The sequence below is a fragment of the Phyllobates terribilis genome, unplaced genomic scaffold (genome assembly GCF_046119375.1).
Source record: "Phyllobates terribilis strain yellow unplaced genomic scaffold, ASM4611937v1 Scaffold_3__8_contigs__length_932513732, whole genome shotgun sequence".
Taxonomy (NCBI): domain Eukaryota; kingdom Metazoa; phylum Chordata; class Amphibia; order Anura; family Dendrobatidae; genus Phyllobates; species Phyllobates terribilis.
Window position 1 is genome coordinate 169623729 of NW_027362763.1, and position 24191 is coordinate 169647919.

At 46.7% G+C, this 24191-nt stretch overlaps 1 protein-coding gene across 1 annotated transcript; it reads right to left on the reverse strand.

Moving 5' to 3' along the window:
* Positions 1 to 375: 375 nt before the first annotated feature.
* LOC141257995 (C-C motif chemokine 12-like) lies at positions 376 to 14681 on the reverse strand. The gene is made up of 3 exons (XM_073672984.1): positions 14533 to 14681; positions 1944 to 2058; positions 376 to 1599 (listed from the first exon to the last, which is right to left on the reverse strand). The coding sequence occupies exons 1-3, from the start codon at positions 14597 to 14599 to the stop codon at positions 1314 to 1316; spliced, it is 468 nt and encodes a 155-aa protein (XP_073529085.1). The 5' UTR covers positions 14600 to 14681; the 3' UTR covers positions 376 to 1313.
* Between the last annotated feature and the right edge of the window lie 9510 nt (positions 14682 to 24191).

The following is a 24191-nucleotide window of genomic DNA, read 5'->3' on the forward strand; positions in this document are numbered from 1 at the left end:
ATCACTGCTGGAATTTATCTTCTCCAATATTCAAGAAATGAACATATTATAAATAGATATTGATAACATTGAGGTACATAAATACATACATAAATGTACCGAAACACATGTTGGGGCACAACACATACATAAAGGGGTTAGTATTTTACTTTCATTATACCAGTGGAATCAGTTCATATTTCACTTGACCATGTAGTTTTTATTATACATTTTGCTTCTATGCACAGGCCACTCCATGCAATTCTGATATTAATATAACTCCCTTTGAATAATGTTGCTTTGTTTCTGTCTGTAACTTCCCTGTTTTTATTTGCTTTTAATACAAATATGTTTGAAAAAAGTGATAATACAAATGGAGTGTGGCATACCTGTGGGAATACACATGAGATATTTAGTTCTCCGGGAGTAGTAAAAAGAAAAACGTAAATGATAAAAAAAAAAAAGTATTTTAAAAAATTCAGAAAATTAAAAAGAAAATACAAAAGTTTGAATACCCACCCTATTGCCTACAAAAATAAAGAAATTTTACAAAAAAAAATAAATAAACCCATTTGGCATTCATCAACTGTGCAAAAGTCGAAGCTAAGAAAAATAAAATCATTTTATTGTTTTAAAGCAAAAAAAAAAATGATTTAGCCAGAATTGTGTTTTTTTGTTTTTGTTGTTGTCACACCTCAGAGGTCTGTTGATGGAGATATAAAAAATTATAGGTCTCAGAATATGGACAACACACACAATTTTTTTTTACAAACTTTTGAGTTTTCACCACTAAAATATAATATAAAAAAACTACGATTTTGGGGTTTTACCGTATTGATAGCGCCTTGGAGGATCATGGAATCAGATTATTTTCACATTATTTTCACCATACAATAAATGTTGTGAAAACAAAACCCCAAAAAGCAATGACGGAATTGTGTGATTACAGATTAGAGAGTAAGAGACTATGAAATGTGTGGGTAGATAGACAAGTATAAAATGTTCAATTTTCCTACAGTGCCACCAAAGGAAAAATGAAGCATTACACTTTTCTCATAGACATCAATATACTGTCCATGTAATGCTCATACCTGAGAGTCCTCCAAACTGGAGGGGACATTCTTAACAGCCGATCAAAGAGTTTTGTGAATTCTTTCTACCAGTAATTAAAAATCTGCTGCTTCTCAAGAAAGTCAATAGCAGTCATCTCCTATAATATACGTGAATGTACCCCAATTATTTTCAATGAATTAATCAGCTAAAAATGAAGGAGCTGTAATCTTGGTTACCATTATTGTTAGTTTATTTTCAGCGATATTTGGCAATTTGCTTTCTTAGGGCTTCACAGCCAGATATCGGGGGGCTAGAATATTTCTTATGGACATCACCGGTGCTGCTTTTTTTGTTGGCTTAGGCTTTTTCTTCTGCTTTCCTTGAACTTTCTTCCCTACAGTTTTTTTGGATTTGTTCGCAGGCCTCTTTGCTTTCTTTTTACTTCCGTTTTTTGCATCCGTTTTAGGTGATTGGTTTTGAGTTTGGTTGTCCAGTGCAATAATAGCTTCTTTAACCCAAGTCTCATTGGTGTCAGCACATATCTCTGTACCATTTTTAGTAGAAAACCTTAAAATGAAAGACATTTGTATAAGCAGTAGTATTAGTAATAGATGGTGGCTGACCAACCATAAGCAAATACTAGTCAACTTTTCATTGCTAGCTGTTTTTACTGGATGTAAAGGGAAAAGTAAAGGGATATGTGGGAGTTCTTGTAGTGGAACTGGCGTCTCTTAGACATTTGTAAAATATACTTTTGATGCCAGAAACTTCTCAAAAGTTAACACCTCGTCAAGTTTTACTGCGATCCCCGAAAGTCATTCAATATGACACTGTGGCCGTCGGACCAAAAAAAGGTTGTGCACCCCTGCTTTAACCAATATTGGCTTGAGCATTCATCCCCGGATACTTACAGAACTGCATCGATAGGAGTGACTTTTCTTGTGTAATTTTTTAGGATTTTAATATCAACTTTTCTTGTTTGTACTTCTGAGCAATTATGCACATCTTGAGAATTGAATTCCAGTCCTAAAAAGAAAATGATATGAAAGTTTAAGAAAGGATCATTATAATTCTAGGTAACTTTTAAGAATATACTGTCCTGTGTGTCACCTTGAATAATAACAATATATCTGGCCATATGCTGCATTTTCTCTTCTGAATGCTCAATCTTTAAATTGCAATCCACTAAGCTGGTGGGATTAGACAAGCTGCTGTGATCTCTCCCATGCACCGTACCGAACAAAGAGAGGGATTCCTGCTCTTCATTATTTTTTTTAGCTTTCGGAATCATGCTGCTGCACAATGGAGGACATTATACAGCAGAACTGAGCTCTCTGGTTGTGGATCAGCTTTGGGGTGAGGTAAAAGACTTGTTAGAAAGTTCATTACACGGTTTCTATTTCTCCCTCTGCCTGTTTCCACTCCCTGCTCCTCATTCTTACACACCCCTCCCCTTTCCATAGAGTATAATGGGTTGTGACAAATGACATCTGAAGTCCGTCTTTGGGTGGGAGACAAAGAACTGTCTGATAACAGCCTTATACTGAAGCTCCAGAAGCAGGGACTTGGGGAAACTATATGCAGATGGGTAAAGAACTGGCTAAAAGACAGGAAACAAAGAGTTGTCATAAATGGTACATTCTCTAAATGGGATATAGTCAGCAGTGGGGACTGCAAGGATCTGTGCTAGGGCTGATTCTTTTTAATCGTTTTATTAATGACCTTGTGGATGGTATTGAGAGTAAAGTGTCAGTCTTTGCTGATGACATCAAACTTTGTAGGATATTAAAATCTGACCTTGAGATTAAAATATTACAATATGATCTGGATAAGATGACTGAATGGGCAAACACTTGGCAAATGAGATTTAATGTAGATAAATGTAGAGTAATGCACCTAAGACGGAGTAATCCTTTTGCTGCATATACATTAAATGGGAGTGTACTCGGGACTACAGAACAGGAGAAGGACTTGGGTATTCTGCGTACAAGTAAGCTGAGCAGCAGTACTCAATGTCAAGCAGCAGCTGCAAAAGCAAACAAGAATTTAGGGTGTATAAAAAGAGATAAAATCCTATGATTCCAATGTATTGTTACCCTCTATAAATCAATTGTAAGGCCACATCTAGAATATGGGATTCAGTTTTGGGCTCCTCATTTTCAAAAAGGATATTCAGATGTTAGAGTCAGTTTGAAGGCGGGCAGCTATATTATTACAAGTGTGGTCAATACATAGGATATGCACATGACTTTTTCCTTTCAAAAACCATACTAAGGACCAGGAGGCTCTCATTACAGGTGGAAGAAAGGCGATTCCAGCAGATAAATAGGAAAGGGTTCTTTACAGTCAGAGCAGTCAGACTGTGAAATATCTGACCACAAGAGGTAGTAATGGCAGACACTATAACAGCTTTTGAAAAAGGGCTGGATGATTTCCTCAGTACACATAACATTGTGGGTTATAGATAATTTAATGACAAAAACTGTATAATTGGCAGAGAAAGGTTGAACTTGATGGACCTAGGTTTTTTTTCAACCTGTGTAACTATGCACTGTAAGTGGGGAAGGAAGATGATTTCTCTGATAAGATACATTACAAAGTTTCTTATATTTGTCTGTACTATTGCATTTACAAAGTTTGATGAAAGTACAGTTTTCTTTTAAGAGTATTGCACTGATATTCAAATTATTAAAATATAAACACATTCACCCCAGTACACATCCAAAGTCAATGAGTCAATTGTGATTTCCTATAAATACTGTACATGTAATTTATTATCTAAAAAAAAAAAAGGATGAAAGGTGGGTATAGCCTTTAAAGGGTCCCTCAAATTATCATTATAGACAATAAATATGGGGCTATTTGCTGACACCCCTACCAATTTCAAGAACGAAAGGTCCAAAGTCGCTTGTGTGTATGACACAGTAATGAGCATGGGCAAACACCACTCCTGTAGGCAGTGAATAAAGTGGCATTCTCACTACTAATCCATTACACATGGACACCCTTGACATGGGATTCTTGGAGTTGGATTCCCTTCCATCTTACATTAATCACTTATCCAGTAGATGGGACAACCCCATTAAGTTGGGGATATCAATAGTAAAATAGAGCAGAAAGAGTTTTTCCTCTTGCAATTTCCTTTGCAGACTTTATTTCTGCACTTTCCTCATCACAAGTTCACACTTTGTGTAGACTCACCAGTCATGTGCTTAACTCACAGGTTGTTCTCAACCACAAGTGACAGTTTCCATGTGTAAAAGAATAGTGCGTGGCGACATTCACAACTTTGAAAGCTCATAATCGTATGACTGTATCATTTATTTCTGTACAGCTTTTTGGATATGATGGGGCTGAGCTGAACTTACTGCAAGTCCTGAAGCCCACTTAAGTGTCATTTTATAGTTGTGGTGGGCAGTAAATGTTCCATGCTCAACAGCTTGGAGAATATAGGGATGACAATGCTGCCGTCCTACACAGGAGTGACTAGGCTGAATTTATTATGCTTCGTGTTCACTATGTTCCACTATGCGGGCAGTAACTTCTGGCTCATTTTTCGCTTTCTAATTTACAACACCCAAAAGTGGCAGGGGCAAAGCTGTAGAGGGTACAGGTGTAGCGGACATAACCAAGACCCCGTTGCGTAAAGTGGCCCAAAGTACCTTTTGTTTCATAAGAAAATATCAGTGTTATAAAAGGTACATGGGACCCTATTACACATTTTGCATAGGGCCCAGGAGTTTGAGGTTATGCTCTGAAGACTCAGTAGTATAGTGGATTGTATACTCATTTGCCCAAGGACTTCTTTCCAAACTGTAAACCTCCTGTTTAACCCCTTTCTGATGCGGATAATTTCTGCTTTTTAATTTTTGGCTTTTTCTCCCCTTCTTCCCAGAGTAATAACTTATTTTGTATTTTGTTCACATAGATGTATGAGGACTTGTTTTTTTGCGGGACGAGTTATACTTTTGGATGACATCATTCATTCTACCAGTGTCCTGAATAACTGGAAAAAAAAATTCCAGTTCGTGAAATTTTAAAAAAAAACTAAATTCTGCCATTGTCATTTGGAAATTGTTTTAACTGCTTACGTTATGTGGTAAAAAGGACCTCGCAATATGATTCTCCTCATCAGTATGATTATAGCGATAGCACACTTGTCCAGTTTTTTTTTGTTTTAGTGATCAAAAAAAAAATCAGAAGTTTGCTAAAAAAAAAATATTTGATTGTATCGATGGAACTGTATAAAGGTTTTTTGCAAGGCACGGTGACTTTTTTAACTGATACCATTTTGGGAAAGAGATAACATTTTGATCACTTGTTACAGCATTTTTTGTGGTATTCAAGCAACCAAAAAAACCTAAATTTTGGCATTTCGAATTTTTTTCTGTTTACAGTGTTTACCGATCGGGTTAACTATTTTTTCATTTTATTAGATCAGACCTTTCTGGACACCATGGTATCACGTGTATTTTTTATTTTTTTTATTATATTTATTTTTAATGGGGTAAAAGGAAGGTGATTTAAGGTGACTTTTATGTTTTTTTTTAATCTTTTTCATATTCTTTAACTTTTTTTTCACTTTTCACTTTATTTAGTATTCCCCTTAAAGGACTTGAACATGCAATCGTTTCAAGGGAGCTCCATAATGACAAGCACAGAGGTCTTCAACAGACTCCTGGCTGTCATAGCAACCCATTGAAGCCCCGCAATTACATCACGGGGGAAATGATGAGCACATAGAATTATGTGCCCCCATGTCGGCACGCTGTTAATGCTGCTATCATAGATTGACAGAGGCATTTAACAAGTTAACAATCACGGGTGACACTCTGCATCACCCACGGCTGTTAGAGGTAGGTCATGACAGCCATAACCTGCTCAGTGTGGGGCGAGCTCACCAGTTAATAAATCTTCATGCAACTATTCAACTTAGCTAACACTATACATAGAGTTGGAACTACAGTAGTTTAAACTGTTGAAGTAGTTTAAATTTATTGTCACTATCTGATTGGCAGGGAATTGGTCAATGTGACCACTGTCTGTCATAAACAAAGTGACAACTGTACTAGGTAAGCAATTTGCCTGTAACCGGGTTGAAAATAACTTTTCCAGTTAACCATCTTGCAATAGAGACTGACCCTTTAATGAGTGCTATCTGTGCTTTTCACAAATAGCATTTGATCCTATGATTGCCTATGCGGTAGTTCGCATGATTGATTTTTCTTTCCTCGTGCTAAGTGGTCCAAACAAGCATGGAGACTTGTCCAATATTGATCCAAGTGTGGGATCAAACTCGCCCATGCAAGTCTATGCTTTTGTGAATAAAATTGGACAGCACTTAAATTCCATCTGCGGGTTGTCTATTTTTTATGGGCTGTTTGATAGGAGAAGCTTGGATTCAATAAACCATCTCAGACAGATGTCTGACCAGCCTCTGTTTGAAGACTTCTGCGAGAGGTGGTGGTGAGTTCTCCTTCAGAAACTCTGAACATTACTGATATGTGAACGAGTCCTTAGACAGCCAGGAAAGTCTGGTCACCAGGATAGTGGTGCGTATCCACCACCTCAAGATGCTGATGAGTAAAAGGTTTGGTGTGAAGAGTAGCAGCCCAGGAGGAACCTCATACTGTGAGTGAAGCTTAAGCTTCTGCAGTGATGAGGGGCTGAAGTGCAAGTGTGTACAAAGACCTTCCAAAGAAAGAGTTAGTGAGACAGAGGAAGCAAAGGTGTGAGAGATCTATAGGACTGGACAATCGCTAGAGTCTATGCCAGTCCTGTTGTGTAGTGGCCAGAAAAAAACAATGTGGAAGACATCTCTACATAGTGTAAATTAGTTGTTGTTGGAACATTTTAAAGAGACTGTGCCTCATAAACCCTAGTAAAGTTAATATTGTTTAAAGAGGATGTGTCATGTCCGTGCTTTCATGCCGCCCCGAGCAGGGAGTCTCCATCAAGGTCTGTTCCTGCATTAACCCCGATATTGGCTCCACTTTGCTTTTTTGAGGGGTGCATGCTGAGGTTCTGACTGTATTGGGTCAAACATGTCGCTGATGGAAAAGCTAAACAGAGCAAACTAATTAAATAAGGAACCGATCAGAGTGTCTATTTTAGCCCCGCAGAAGCATCTGGTTAAGTCAGACAGCTCTATGTAGAGGCAGTTCCTCCTCATGTCATAATACAGAAAGTGAATCAGTTTCTTGTGACAAAGCATAATGGGATTTCAATTTACGCCTTGTGACATGTCAGTGTCGCTTGTCTACAAATATTTTCTTCTCCCTTGACAACGTTTTCCTGATGTCCAGACATACGATGTGTCAGATGAATGAAGTAGAATAGACTGTAGAAAACTGCTATTCATAGATGTTGGTTTTCCTTAAGGTCATGTTAATGAATTAGATCATACTGTTGTAGCACCCTGAGGATTCGGCTGCTACAGGGGTATTGCACCTCAACCCAGAGGTGTGATATTCCACTCCCGGGTAAGGATGGAGTGTGGAACTGAGCTCGGTAGGCTGAATGCACTACACACATCCCATTTCCGGGGAACAGACCAACGGTACTCCCACTTAGAAATGTGCAGGTACGACCGAGTCTGTTCCTGGCTGGAGTGGGAGGGGGGTGGTACATCCCAAGTAGTGTAGGGGCAGATAGGGGGAGCAGCCTGGGTAAAGATAGGAGCTCATTGGGTGCTGGTCGCCTGAGCTCACACATAGAGGGTGTATATAAGGTGGGCACCATCAAAGAACAGGGTCAGTCTGTCAGAGTCAGGAAGAGGAGCAGAGCAGACCCAGAGAGAGAGAGAGGAGAAAGCCAGAAAGACCCAGAGGGGGAAACAGAAAAGGAACTCTGAGAACCCAAAGTCCATCAGCGGGTGAAGAGTTGGCAAAAGGGTACCGGAACCCAAGCTGGTGGGGGCAAAAGCACACCCTAGCCAGAGACCGGAGGCCGTGGGAAGTGTCTGCCACGGCCACCCACCACATCCACCCCGAAGGCATACCACGTGGAGGGTCAGGGAACCCAAGGCCAAGGGTCTCCCAACAGAAGGCCCGAGGGAGCTGGACCTAGGTGGATCACTAGTGGGGACGGCCAGAGGAAAGGACAGAAGGAGAGCTCAGGGTCACGCTCCGGACTTGCTTGGGGGTTGGCTGGATCCAGGACCTGGTGGACGCAGCACGGCTCGGGTGGTCACTTGAAGCTGGAGTGACCGGAACATCAGCAGTGAGTAAATACCCTAAACTGCACAACCCGACTCTGTCTTCATTTTACATCTACGCTGCGCCCACCACAACCCCCATCCTCTGCACCTGACCCCCTGAGGCTATACCCCACCCGTTGGGGGTTATACCATCAAACGCTGCACCTACACCATCAGCCTCAGCGGACCCTGCTGCAGCGGCGGCCATAGTGACCGCAATACAACGGGTGGCGTAGTCGACAATAAAGAACTTAATAACATCTGTAGGACTGCCACATACAACTGAGTTTGACACCCTGGGCACGGACCGGGTCACAGCCACTCGGAAGACTACAACTCCCATCTGATCCGGCTCCGGATATTCCCCCTAAAGAATATGGCCCAGGGGGCGCGTCAACTTTGGCGTAGTCGGCAGGATTACGTGCCCACAACAACCGGGTACTGCGTGCCTGAAGAAAAGAACGAGTTTACCTCAAAAAGAAGTCTCCTGCCGGTTCCGGAGGGTCCCCGCCATCGGACTCCATCACAGGTCGATTCCCGCCGGTTGTCCGCCATTAACAGCTTTTTCCCGCCATCTGCAGAGTTTCCCGCCACTGGGAAGCGATTCCCGCCATTTCCGAAGATTTCCCGCCTTGCCAGAGCGGACGCCATTATGGGCGTGCCAGAGGGTGGCGAGAGGCCACCTCCCATCGTGGGCCAGGACCGAAAATGGCGCCAAAAGTGGAAACCGCCCCCACCAACAGAGACTGTGATGCTAGAGGTGTCTGTCAGCGTGAAAGAACTGCCCCTGGAGCTGACAGTCACCAAGTGGCCCCGGGACCGCCCTCGAGGTGGGAGGAGACGAAAGGAGAGAACAAAGATGGGTGTCGCTTGGAGCAGTCTGGAGAGAGCGCACCCGGAGGCAAGAAGCCTGGAGAAGAGTATCGGAGGAGCTTACCCGGAGATGGCGAGAAGGCAGAGCAGCACCGGCCCGTTGGCCAGGAGCCTGCTAGAAACAGAGGAGGGAGAGCAGAGCAGCACCGACCCGTTGGTCAGGAGCCTGCTGGAAGCAACGACCCCACTAGGCCTAGTGGAGGTCCTAGCACAGCTCCCCCGAGACCGGGAGTGTGCACAGACCGCTCTGGAGGGCCTCGCAAGGAGGATGGCCCGGGTGCAACGAGAGACGTTGGCGGAGTGGAGCCGTGAGATGGCCCAGCAGACCGAGACCTGTCAGCGGAGCACGCCACCCAAGATGAGGAGACAGACCGCCTCTGAGGATGGCGCGGGAGGACTGAAGGCCGGAGACGGCGCCGAGAAGGGAGCCGAACGAGTGGAGGCAGGTAAAGGGGACGCCTATACCCCAAACCGGGAAACCGCGTACCTGCCCCAGCTCCCCGTCGCAGAGCCCGAAGTCTATCCTGCCGTGCCCGTCGCTGCAACGTCACCGCCGCAGACTAGGCCTCAAACGGGAGCCGCGACCCCTGTGACGTCACACGCCTCGACCCCGAGCGTGACCAAGCAGGAAGTACCACCAGCCTGGTCGCAAGGCCTAGTACCCCCGGGCGCCGCAATACCAACAGCGCCCCCTACCTCCGCGGAGCCCCCGGCCTGGTCGCAGGGCCAAGTAGCCCAGGATGCCGCCGTCCATACGGTGCCCTTTACCTTCCAGATACCCCAGGCCTGGCCGCAAGGCCCGGGCAACCCGGGCGCTAACACCACCACGCCCATAAGACCAAGAGTGCCGCATCTGGGAGAGGACCTGTACGCCCAGCATACGTGCCCAGATGGGCAGCCATTTATATGGCCACCGGAGTTTCACCATCCCCGACTCCGGAAAGAGAGAGCCCTAGACGAGCCCCTGATTCCGGCTCCGAAGCCCGTAAAGAGGATCTCGCCCCCGCTAGCAGAAGCGCAGTTTGAGTGGGACCCCACCGGAGAAGATCTCATGGGGTTCACTCAGGAGACTCGGACAGCTGCAGCGGAGCGTGCTGAGTGCTGCCGCCAACAGCTCGAGGTCTTCGAGAGGGAGCGGAGAGAGAGGCGGGCCCGGGGACAGCAAGCTCAAATAAGGAGCGCGGAGCAGAAGAGCCGGGCCAGGAGAGACCCCCGTGCAGCGCATAGTCCCCGCACCACCGGGACTGTGATAAAGTTTAACATGCAGCATGGGTGGGGCTTCATCCGAGACCACCGCACCCTAGGCGACGTCTTCGTGACGAGGAGAGACGTTGAGTCCCACCTACCGGAGGGACACAGAGGTCGTGACCTTTACATCGGGGACGAGGTCACCTTCACCCGGCACAAGTGTGCCAAAGGACCCTACGCCCTCCATGTGCATCGTCTGACGGAGGAAGAGCTGCGGTGTGAGGAGGAAGAGCAAGAGGACCCGGACGGGTCTGAAGCCAAAGGTAACCATAAAGAAAGAGCAGGAGGACGCCGTCGTTAAGTACAGCGGAGCCGAAGCTGTATATAGTTGCCCGTCGGGGCACCGTGAACTGAAACTGTTACTGTTGCTAAATATAGTCCCCGTTGGGACCAGCAAGTGTGAACTGTTACCCATATTTCCCTAAATCCCACTGACCGAGGACTGAGAGCGGTCATTCCTCCCTAATATCTGGCCGAGGACTGAGAGCGGCCATATCCCCTGTAAATAGTTGCGCGTCCTAAAGCGCCCCTACCGGTTTTATAGGAAAACCATTTTTTTTTTTCAAGAAAAGACTGTCGCACTGTACCCGGTCACACGTTGCACAGTGACCGGAGGAGGAGCCAGAGGCGACGAGAATGTTTTATATGAAAAGTTTTATGCTAATATATGTTGTTTTATATGTTTTATATGTTTATGCAAAAATTTGTATGTTTGGTGTTGTTTATGTCTTACAGCCCGAGGACGTGCTGTGATTTACCAGGGGGGAATGTAGCACCCTGAGGATTCGGCTGCTACAGGGGTATTGCACCTCAACCCAGAGGTGTGATATTCCACTCCCGGGTAAGGATGGAGTGTGGAACTGAGCTCGGTAGGCTGCATGCACTACACACATCCCATTTCCGGGGAACAGACCAACGGTACTCCCACTTAGAAATGTGCAGGTACGACCGAGTCTGTTCCTGGCTGGAGTGGGAGGGGGGTGGTACATCCCAAGTAGTGTAGGGGCAGATAGGGGGAGCAGCCTGGGTAAAGATAGGAGCTCATTGGGTGCTGGTCGCCTGAGCTCACACATAGAGGGTGTATATAAGGTGGGCACCATCAAAGAACAGGGTCAGTCTGTCAGAGTCAGGAAGAGGAGCAGAGCAGACCCAGAGAGAGAGAGAGGAGAAAGCCAGAAAGACCCAGAGGGGGAAACAGAAAAGGAACTCTGAGAACCCAAAGTCCATCAGCGGGTGAAGAGTTGGCAAAAGGGTACCGGAACCCAAGCTGGTGGGGGCAAAAGCACACCCTAGCCAGAGACCGGAGGCCGTGGGCAGTGTCTGCCACGGCCACCCACCACATCCACCCCGAAGGCATACCACGTGGAGGGTCAGGGAACCCAAGGCCAAGGGTCTCCCAACAGAAGGCCCGAGGGAGCTGGACCTAGGTGGATCACTAGTGGGGACGGCCAGAGGAAAGGACAGAAGGAGAGCTCAGGGTCACGCTCCGGACTTGCTTGGGGGTTGGCTGGATCCAGGACCTGGTGGACGCAGCACGGCTCGGGTGGTCACTTGAAGCTGGAGTGACCGGAACATCAGCAGTGAGTAAATACCCTAAACTGCACAACCCGACTCTGTCTTCATTTTACATCTACGCTGCGCCCACCACAACCCCCATCCTCTGCACCTGACCCCCTGAGGCTATACCCCACCCGTTGGGGGTTATACCATCAAACGCTGCACCTACACCATCAGCCTCAGCGGACCCTGCTGCAGCGGCGGCCATAGTGACCGCAATACAACGGGTGGCGTAGTCGACAATAAAGAACTTAATAACATCTGTAGGACTGCCACATACAACTGAGTTTGACACCCTGGGCACGGACCGGGTCACAGCCACTCGGAAGACTACAACTCCCATCTGATCTGGCTCCGGATATTCCCCCTAAAGAATATGGCCCAGGGGGCGCGTCACTGTAATAGGGCAATAAAGAGGAGAGGGACCCAGCCCCAACAATACATCCCCTTCAATGTTTGCACAGTTACAGCAACTCATCCATTGGGTGGTAAAGCAATATATAGGGCTGGGCTGCAATAATTTATGGACTATAAAACATGGTATTGGTTGCAGCTCTCAAAATCACATGTGATGAATAAATTGAAATTTGAATTCAACGGATTCCAAAAAATTTGATTTGCATATAATCTATTTAATTTACAGCAAATCGAAAGTGCTCCAAAGTCTCCAACTACCCTGAAAAGACTTAGGTCTCTTAGGACTGGGTCTAACCCCTTTCAAGCTCTTTAATGCAAAAACTACCTTAGTAATTTCAAAGTGATATGTCAAACTATTTAAAGTTATAATGTAATATATAATTTGGGATCCAAACAGAAGTAAAGCCTCACAAACTTAATTTACTGGGAAATGTATGACTGAAAGCACCCATACAGCAAAGCTAAGGGTAGATGCAATAACTGACACACATACAGAAGGTGAAAGGATGACATGAACAGATCACTAAGTTACTGTACGAAGAGTGACCCTATACGTCAACCTTCAAAAATGAAGCAATTCCCCTGTAGATAGCAGACCACACAACAACCATAACCCCTAACCCTAACAGAATCTTCTTGTGCACCTCATATATCAGTTATCGTAAGTACAGATGCATTTACCTGGAGACAATAGAAACTGTGGAACAAAATGATGGCACACTATTCATATGGTCGGATGACAACCTGATGAATGTTGCATGAAATTACAGTACTCATATCTTTGTTGCATATTTGCTGCAGATTACAGATTACCGAATAGCTGGATTTTAGGTATCTTTTTCCCGGTGGTGGTGGCAGCAGCCAACCATAATTGTATTTATATTTCAAAGTGTTTATTGATCCATTATACAATGAAAAGTAGAAAAAGCAAATGAAATGGAAACATAAGACCACAAGGCGTAATAAACAATAACAAATTAGATAGCGATAATGACTGCGGACAAAAAGAAAACATATATCAGATCAACAAATAAAGGTAATAATATGACATCAGGAAGAAAATAAGTTTATGGTCCTCAAGTGTGACTTTATGTTGAGTAGAATATGAGGCTTTAAAGGGGTTATCCAGGACTATTTAATTTTTAACTATGGACCTAAGAACTAACAGGCGGACAGTTGCTAACTACCTGCCTGCTTTGCCTGGCCCTGATTCTCTGCTGGCATATAGCAGTGACAGACCGCTCCTGCCAGCGATCCAGCAACTTTCACTGATGTCACTTTGACAGAGCAGCGTCTTCTGTTGACGGAGTGTGACCGCTGACATCATACTGATTGACAGCCGACTCCCCGTTGCTTAACTGTGAGTATCTGGCTGTCAATCAATAGAAATCAATAGAAATTTGTAAATCCAAAGAACGAGGCAGTCATATTGAGAGAGTAGAAAATGTATTTGCAATCACAAAGTGAGTGAGCAAGTGTACAATGTTTCGGTCATTAACTCTGACCTTCATCAGGTTCACAGATGGCTTATGCAGAGAGAAGTACTGTAGATCAAGCTGTGATAAAGTGCTACCTAGGAAGAGTGGGATACCTGCAGTGATGAGAGTGCTAATGATATTGTAGTAATAATATTAGCGTTCTCACCATTGTGAGTATCCCATGCTTTTCCCATAGCTCTGCATGAGCCATCTGTGATACCTGATGAAGGTCAGAGATGATGACCGAAACATTGTACACTAGCAAACTCACTTTTGGATTGCAAATACTTTTTATAATATCTTATATGTATGTGAGTGCTTCGTTCTTTGGATTTAGAGTATACGAGGGCTGGGCTTCTTCTAGCGCACCATCCCGATAGAGAGAGTTGGGCATACAGGTGGGCTGTTTATCCATTGAGATTTATGGGAACAGCCAGCCTTGGCTAATTTTATATTGTATGACAGTTTAAGCTTATCTTATAGAAAAGTTTAAAACTTTTAAATAACATGTAATGTCCACTGCATAAACGATCATTCTTTGGGTTGCCTTAGTATAATGCTGTCATGCTGGAAGGAACGGTACCATCTGGATATGTCAAAACAGGAAAGAGAAACATAACTATAGATATGGCACAGCCTTGTGATTTTTCATGTGAGGTTTGGTCATGATCACCAATACAAAGTGAACGTTAATAATCATAATTTTTCATGTATCTTCAAAACACTCACCATGACTTTGTGTTGCCGCCAGAACTACTCCAATGAAAATGAGAAGAGAAATATGATTTAACTTCATCTTTCAGCCCGATGGCACAGACAAGAATAGTTGGGGGTCCGGGATTCAAATAATGAAAAATCTGACGTTCTCTATTACTTATAGGGCGGTAGAAGGAAGTGGTATTTTCCAAATTTAGGTATGATAAGTTCCCCCTCCCATATGAAGCCCCTCAAAAGTGGAAATTTCTTGTTAGCAGTGGACAAGAACATATAAGGTAACACAAACCTCAAATATACAACTGTGGGTTTTGTAGTGGAAACTCACAAGTTCTCATCTTGTCTTCCTGTGAGAAGTAGAAAGTATGATTATATTTTTTCTAACCACTTAAAATAGAAAGTATTGGTCGCACTTAGGCACATATTAACTAAGTACTGTTTGACAGTTAACATTGTTTCTGAAATTCCTTATTATTGAGCATAGTTATGGCAGACAGGTTATACTGTATGACACATGGACAGCTACCAAATAGCACAGTCATACTGATTTCCTAATATTAGACACATGAGGAACAGAGTCATTTGTTTGGGTCTAAAATGGAAAAAATGCATGGATTTATATAGTGTGATCAAGTTGTCAAGCACTTTCCAAGTGATGCTAATATCGCTTGGAAAGCGCTTGACAACCCGCATGCGAAAATGCGTGTGAAGAACGCTTCACATCCGCATGGCCCTGGCAGGAAAAACCATGTACAATCCGCATGTCCAATCCGCATGTCCAATCCGCATGTACAATCCGCATGTACAATCCGCATGTACAATCCGCGTGTACAATCCGCTTGTACAATCCGCATGTACAATCCGCATGTACAATCCACATGTACAATCCGCGTGTACAATCCGCATTTACAATCCGCGTGTACAATCCGCTTGTACAATCCGCGTGTACAATCCACATGCGTTTTTGCTGCCAGGGACACGCAGAAATGCTCAGGAAAAATCCGGAGCATTTCTGCATCATGGGCACATAGCCTAAGTGTGAAAAGGGGAGTCAGGGTGTCGTTAGATCTGCTTAGGGGTCTCCACTCTCCCTTTCCCTAGTTTAGGGCTCCCTCCCCTGTTCCCGTCATTATACGCTGGGGTCTCCTCAAACCTAGCGTGACACCAGCCCATATCTTGGAACAGCTCATTTACTTATAAGAAAAATGTGGATCTTTTTGGAATAAGACATCGGATGGCTGATATTGACGCGCCCCCTGGGACATATTCCTTTTTGAGGGGAATACCCGGCACCGGATCAGATGGGGGGTTGTAGTCTCCGAGCGGCTGTGACCCGGCCCCGTGCCCAGGGCGTCAAGCTCAGTGTTATGTGGCAGTCCTACAGCTGTTATTAAGTTCTTAATGTCGACTACGCCACCCGTTGTGTTGCGGTCACTATGGCCGCCGCTGCAGCAGGGTCCGCTGAGGCTGATGGTGCAGGTGCAGCTTGTGATGGTATAACCCCCAACGGGTGGGGTATAGCCTCAGGGGGTCAGGTGCAGAGGATGGGGGTTGTAGTGGTGCAGCATAGATGTTAAAGGAAGACAGAGTCGGGTTGTGCAGTTTAGGGTATTTACTCACTGCTGATGTTCCGGTCACTCCAGCTTCAAGTGACCACCCGAGCCGTGCTGCGTCCACCAGGTCCTGGATCCAGCCAACCCCCAAGCGAGTCCGGAGCGTGACCCTGAGCTCTCCTTCTGTCCTTTCTCTGGCCGTCCCCACTATTGATCCACCCAGGTCCAGCTCCCTCGGGCCTTCTGTTGGGTGACCCTTGGCCTTGGGTTCCCTGACCCTCCGTGTGGTATGCCTTCGTGGTGGATGTGGTGGGTGGCCGTGGCAGACGCTGCCCACGGCCTCCGGTCTCTGGCTGGGGTGTGTTTTTGCCCCCACCAGCTTGGGTTCCGGTACCCTGATGCCGACTCTTCACCCGGTGCTTTTAGTTGGGGTCTTAGAGTCCTTTCTTCTGTTTCCCCCTCTGGGTCTCTCTTTCTTTCTCCTCTTTCTCTCTCTGGATCTGCTCTGCTCCTCTTCCTGTGACTCCTCTGCAAAGGCTGACAGACTGACCCTGATCTTAGTTGGTGCCCACCTTATATACACCCTCTATGTGTGAGCTCAGGTGACCAGCACCCAATGAGCTCCTATCTTTACCCAGGCTGCTCCCCCTATCTGCCCCTACACTACTTGGGATGTACCACCCCCCTCCCACTCCAGCCAGGAACAGACTCGGTCGTACCTGCACATTTCTAAGTGGGAGTACCGTCGGCCTGTTCCTCGGAAATGGGATGTGTGTAGTGCATGCAGCCTACCGAGCTCAGTTCCACACTCCATCCTTACCCGGGAGTGGAATATCACACCTCTGGGTTGAGGTGCAATACTCCTGTAGCAGCCGAATCCTCAGGGTGCTACATTCCCCCCTGGTAAATCACAGCACGTCCTCGGGCTGTAAAGACAAAAACACCAAAACATACAAAAATTTTTTTTTTTTCATATAAACATAATAAAACATATAAAACATTATATATATAAAACTTTTCATATAAACATTCTCGTAGTCGTTTCTTGTTTCAGGTTCCTCCTCCGGACACTGTGCAACGTGTGTCCGGGAAAAGTGCGACAGTCTCTTAGAAAACTGGTTTTCCTATAAAACCGGTAGGGGGCGCTTTAGGACGCGCAACTATTTACAAGGGTATGGCCGCTCTCAGTCCTCGGCCAGGTAGAGGGAAGGGAATGGCTGCTCACAGTCCTCAGCCTGTGGGATTAAGGGGTTAACGGGTAAACAGTTCACACTTGCTGGTCCCAACGGGGACTATATATATATGTATCAACAGTTTCTTTGGTACCCGGTCGGGTAACTATTTACATCACTTGCTCTGCCGCACTCAACGGCGTCTTCCTCCTGCTCTTTGCTTATAGCTGGTGGTAACTTCAGACCCGTCCGGGTCCTCTTGCTCCTCCTCCTCGCACCGCAACTCCTCCTCCGTCAGGCGGTGTACGTGGAGGGCGTAAGGTCCTTTGGCACACTTGTGCCGGGTGAAGGTGACCTCGTCTCCGATGTAGAGGTCACGACCTCTGTGCCCCTCCGGCAGATGGGACTCCACGTCTCTGCGCGTGACAAAGACGTCGCCGAGGGTGTTGTTGTCTCTGATGAAGCCCCACCCGTGCTGCTGGTTAAACTTGATTACAGTCCCGGTGGTACGGGGACTGTGCGCTGCACGGGGGTCCCTCCTGGTCCGGCTCTTTTGCTCGGCGCTCCTTATTTGGGCCTGTTGTTCCCGGACCCGCCTCTCTCTCCGCTCCCTCGCAAACTCCTCGAGCTGTTGGCGGCAGCACTCCGCACGCTCTGCTGCAGCTGCCCTAGTTTCCTGAGTGAACCCCATTAGATCTTCTCCGGTGGGGTCCCACTCAAACTGTGCTTCCGCTAGCGGGGGCGAGATCCTTACTACGGGCTTCGGAGCCGGAATCAGGGGTGCACACATGGCCCCAACCCTCCTCTGGTGCTCCAGTTCGTAATACTTCTGGGGCCAGACGAAAGGCTGCCCGTCCGGCCACGTGTGCTGGGCAAACAAGTCCTCTCCCAGACGCGGCACCCTTGATTTTGCGGGTGCGGGCGCGGTGGTGGTGGCGCCCGGGTTGCCCAGGCCTTGCGGCCAGGCCTGGGGCACCTGGAAGGTGAAGGGCACCGTTAATACGGCGGCGCCCTGGGCTACCTGGCCTTGCGACCAGGCCGGGGGCTCCGCGGAGGTAGGGGGCGCTGTTGGTATTGCGGCGCCCGGGGGTACTAGGCCTTGCGACCAGGCTGGTGGTACTTCCTGCTTGGTCACGCTCGGGGTCGAGGCGTGTGACGTCACAGGGGTCGCGGCGGCGGCTTCCGGTTGGGGCCTAGTCTGCGTCGGTGACATGGCGTTTTCGGGCACAGCAGGGGGACTTTCGGGCTCTGCGACGGGGAGCTGGGGCAGGTAAGCGGTGTCACGGCTTGGGGTATAGGCGTCCCCTTTACCTGCCTCCATGCGTTCGGCTCCCTCCTCGGCGCCGTCTCCGGCCTTGGGTCCTCCCGCGCCATCCTCAGAGGCGGTCTCCTTCCTCATCTCGGCTGGCGTGCTCCGGGTCTTGGTTTCAGCTTGCGTCTTGGTTTCAGCTTGCTGGGCCATCTCCCGGCTCCATTCCGCCAATATCTCGCGCTGTACCCGGGCCATCCTCCGTGCGAGGCCCTCCAGGGCAGTCTGCGCACACTCCCGGTCTCGGGGGAGCTGTGCAAGGACCTCCACTAGGCCTAGTGGGGTCGTGGTGTCCAGCAGGCTCCTGACCAACGGGTCGGTGCTGCTCTGCTCTTCTTCCAGCAGGCTCCTGGCCAGCGGGCCGGTGCTGCTCTGCTCTCTGGACATCTCCGGGTGAGCTTTTCTGCTACTCCTCTCCAGGCTTCCTGCCTCCGGGTGCGCCCGCTCCAGACTGCTCCAGGCGGCACCCATCTTTGCTCTTTTCTTTCGTCTCCTCCCACTTCGAGGGCGGTCCCGGGGCAACTCGGTGACTGTCAGCTCCAGGGGTAGTTCTTTCACGCTGACAGACACCTCCAGCATCACAGTCTCTGTTGGTGGGGGCGGTTTCCACTTTTGGCGCCATTTTCTGTCCTGGCCCACGATGGGAGGTGGCCTCTTGCCCTCCTTTGGCACGCCCATAATGGCGTCCGCTGCTCTTCCAAGGCGGGAAATCTGCGGTTTTGGCGGGAAGCGTCGCCCAGTGGCGGGAAACTCTGCAGATGGCGGGAACAAGTTGGAAATGGCGGACAATCGGCGGGAAACGACTGGTGATGGAGTCCGATGGCGTGGACCCTCCGGAACCGGCGGGAGACTTCTTTCTGAGGTAAACTTGCACTTTTCTTCAGGCACGCAGTACCCGGGTGTTGCGGGCACGTAATCCTGCCGACTACGCCAAAGTTGACGCGCCCCCTGGGACATATTCCTTTTTGAGGGGAATACCCGGCACCGGATCAGATGGGGGGTTGTAGTCTCCGAGCGGCTGTGACCCGGCCCCGTGCCCAGGGCGTCAAGCTCAGTGTTATGTGGCAGTCCTACAGCTATTATTAAGTTCTTAATGTCGACTACGCCACCCGTTGTGTTGCGGTCACTATGGCCGCCGCTGCAGCAGGGTCCGCTGAGGCTGATGGTGCAGGTGCAGCTTGTGATGGTATAACCCCCAACGGGTGGGGTATAGCCTCAGGGGGTCAGGTGCAGAGGATGGGGGTTGTAGTGGTGCAGCATAGATGTTAAAGGAAGACAGAGTCGGGTTGTGCAGTTTAGGGTATTTACTCACTGCTGATGTTCCGGTCACTCCAGCTTCAAGTGACCACCCGAGCCGTGCTGCGTCCACCAGGTCCTGGATCCAGCCAACCCCCAAGCGAGTCCGGAGCGTGACCCTGAGCTCTCCTTCTGTCCTTTCTCTGGCCGTCCCCACTATTGATCCACCCAGGTCCAGCTCCCTCGGGCCTTCTGTTGGGTGACCCTTGGCCTTGGGTTCCCTGACCCTCCGTGTGGTATGCCTTCGTGGTGGATGTGGTGGGTGGCCGTGGCAGACGCTGCCCACGGCCTCCGGTCTCTGGCTGGGGTGTGTTTTTGCCCCCACCAGCTTGGGTTCCGGTACCCTGATGCCGACTCTTCACCCGGTGCTTTTAGTTGGGGTCTTAGAGTCCTTTCTTCTGTTTCCCCCTCTGGGTCTCTCTTTCTTTCTCCTCTTTCTCTCTCTGGATCTGCTCTGCTCCTCTTCCTGTGACTCCTCTGCAAAGGCTGACAGACTGACCCTGATCTTAGTTGGTGCCCACCTTATATACACCCTCTATGTGTGAGCTCAGGTGACCAGCACCCAATGAGCTCCTATCTTTACCCAGGCTGCTCCCCCTATCTGCCCCTACACTACTTGGGATGTACCACCCCCCTCCCACTCCAGCCAGGAACAGACTCGGTCGTACCTGCACATTTCTAAGTGGGAGTACCGTCGGCCTGTTCCTCGGAAATGGGATGTGTGTAGTGCATGCAGCCTACCGAGCTCAGTTCCACACTCCATCCTTACCCGGGAGTGGAATATCACACCTCTGGGTTGAGGTGCAATACTCCTGTAGCAGCCGAATCCTCAGGGTGCTACAATATCAAGGTATCATTTTATTCAGCTTCCTATGACCTACATGTCCATGTAGATGGCTTAGGATGGATGATTCTACAAAAAGATTCCTTTTAAAGAGGTTTTTGTTATATTTTGTGTTTTGTTTTTTTCCCGTAATATCAATTAACATGATAAGTTTTTATTTATGACGTTCAGACGATCTATATATTTGTGTTGTTTTATTATTTGAAAATGTTTATATTTCAATATATGTAGCACCCATATAATTTATCTAACTGTGCCCTCCTCTTTTTACCGTTAACACTTTATCTCTCTGATGTTGAATTACTTTTTGAGCAGGTGTCAGTTAGATGGTTGGTTGGGTGGGAGAGGGTCACACAGAAAATCATCCTGTAAAATCTACACTAATGTAATGTGACTGGTCACCTTTGGTTTTAAGACCTCATTAACCCATTCATGACATGTGACATATATTATTTACATCATATTTGGTGTCCCTGCATTTCATGTGGGTTCACATGCTGAGCCCGCATCTTACATGACAGTGAGCTCCACTCCCGGCTATTAACCAGTTAAATCCCGCTGTCAATATCTGTCTGTTTTCACACTCCTGAGGAAGATCAAGGAGAAACATGACGTCAAGGGGTGACATTGACGTGACCAAGGGTCCGGGAATCTCTGCCTATTATCTGCCTATATGTTTTTGCACTGTATGCTTGGGATCAATAATACTTTCTGTGATATTTAGTCCTAAATATGACTCTAATCACTTTATCAACAGCTGCACGTGGTAATATAGCTTTTATAGAGACACCTAGGTCTGCCTGCAGACTCGGCACTGTTTTCATCAGCATATACCAATAGCACTTTGGACCGTTGCCCTGTCTGCAGTGCACACCTGTGTGGTGCCCCAACACCTGCCAGCATTGTCTATTTAATTGCTTTAAGATCTATTCTTGTAATGCCAGTATTGTTTATCTAATTGGTTTAGTTACAGTATTTACTTTAAATTGCATATTGCACTTTTAGAATCGCCACTTTATTATTATATATTTTCCTCATGATCCTGATATATGTACTTTATACTATCTGTTGCATATGATTGCCATATTAAATGTACTGGTTATATTAGACAGTTGCTTTACATCGGTGCATGGTACGGTCCATACAGTTTGCATCTCAGACCAAGGCTCGCTCAATGTTTTTCCATTTTTTGTCTGTTGTTTTTGGCATCTCTGCATTTTAAGTGAATTGTATCTCTTGTAACGTCAATAAAATGTATTCATTTAATTTATATTGTTGCTGGAGGTCCTTTCTCTTTATAGGTTTTCTTTATGTATAGAACAAGCAATTGGATGATCACAGCTTCAAGTCTCCTAAGGGGGCTATTAAATAAAGTAAAAAGTGAAACATTTTTTTTTTTAATTGCACTTTTTTTTTGCAATTTCACTGCAATTTGTTTTACCATTTTCCAGTACACTGTATGGTGAAATCAATGGTGCCACTCAAAAGTACAGCTCGTCCCTCAAAAAAACAAGCCCTCATATGGCCATATTGAAGGAAAAAAAATGTTAAGGTTCTGGGAAGAAGGGGAGAAAAAAAAGCAAAAATGAAAAATGGTCATGATATGAAGGGGTTAATGATAAATATTAAGAAATAACAAACGTCCTCTCCCTGAATTACTAAATACTTAGGGTTGTTCCTAACGATATGTAAGACCTCTTGCTACAGCATTTCTTGACATAACTATGACCTCCAAACTAATGAAATGATTTGTAAGTTATATTTCTTACGTCACATTTATGCTCCTTTTGTAAGATTTAGATGTTGAAATATTATAATGGAGAACCTCTGATCTGATCTGCAGGGAACACCTACATAATGTGTGTGATTCATCAAGATGTAATAAAATCCTTAGAGGAAAGAGGAAGCAAGAGGTTATGGACCGATATCATGCTTATTGTGAGTGAACAGTAAAGGCCCCGTCACACTTAGCAACGCTGCAGCGATCCCGACAACGATACGACCTGTCAGGGATCGTTGCTGCGTCGCTATGTGGTCGTGGGTGAGCTGTCAAACAGGCAGGCTCACCAACGATCAGGGGAGCAGCGACATCGTGGAAAGAATCTTTCCACGATGTCCTGCTCCTGGTTACCAGCCTGCTGAAGCAGGAGCAGGCTGGTAACCATGATAAACAGCGGGTTACTAGGGGCACACGGGCACCTAGTAACCCGCTGTTTATCATGGTTACTCTGCTATGGTGAGTGGGAGGTTACCGCTCACCGTAGCAGAGTGGTAACCATGATAAACAGCAGGTTACTAAGTGCACGTGTGCCCCTAGTAACCCCCTGTTTATCATGGTTACCAGCCTGATCGCTGCTCCCGCTGGTCACACACAGCGATGTGTGCTGACCAGCGGGAGGGCAACAACCAAAAAAAGGTCCAGGACATTCTGCAGCGATCAGCGACCTTACAGCAGGGGCCTGATCGCTGCAAAGTGTCACACATAGCGACATCGCTGGTGAGGTCGCCGTTGCATCACCAAAACCTTGACTCAGCAGCGATCTCGCTATGTGAGACGGGGGCTTCAGCTAAGAAAAAAAAGTAAAGAATAGGAGGTACAGTAGCATCAGTGTTTGCAATCATATGGTTGTATTCTCACCTGAGAATGCTGTGCGATCTATGGGCACAGCTCCAACCATCCATATCAGTCCCACACACCTGTTATTCAGTAAGAGTCACAAGCTTTAAGATGAATCACTGCCATCCTGCATAGCAACTATGAAATCACTGCATATATACAGATGTAGGTTGCTCCCAAAGCAATGCCTCTTATCTTATTGTGCTGACCTACAGCGTCTAAGCTGTGTATCATGTCGCAACACTCTGCAGTTAATGAACACCTGAACTCCTATAACTGCAAATGTAAAAAAAAAATTAGATACTTAGTAAAGATAAGCAGATTTTTTGAAATTCAAATTTGCCATATTTTCCCAAAGAATTTGATTCCTGGCAAATACATTTTATCTGAAAAGCTTGTAATTGCTTGACAAATTCACATGGTGGAGAGGCGAGAGAACCCCCCTTACCATAAGAGTTTACACTTTATAGGAAAGAGAGAGAGGATAGCATTGACCATAATAGCTTACACTTTACAGAAGCAAAAGAGACGGGACCCCACTGATCATAACAGCTTACACTCTACAGAAGAGAGAGGACCCCGCTGACCATAAGAGCTTACATTCTACAGAAAAGTGAGAGAGAGAGGACCCCAGTGACCACGTGAGCTTTGACACTACTGAGCTGACTCTATGTGAGCTTTTTCTCTACAGAAGCGACCTCACTGACCATAAGAGTCAATTTGATCTTTCAAAAAAAAGAAGACAGAACAAGAGGATCTGCCATCTTGGACCTAATTCTTATCTACGGGGAGGAAATGTTTGAGGGAGTAAAGGTGGCTGGGAATTTAGAAGGCGGCGATCATGCTATCCTCAAATTTATTTTTTTTTCCCTCAAGAGGAGGA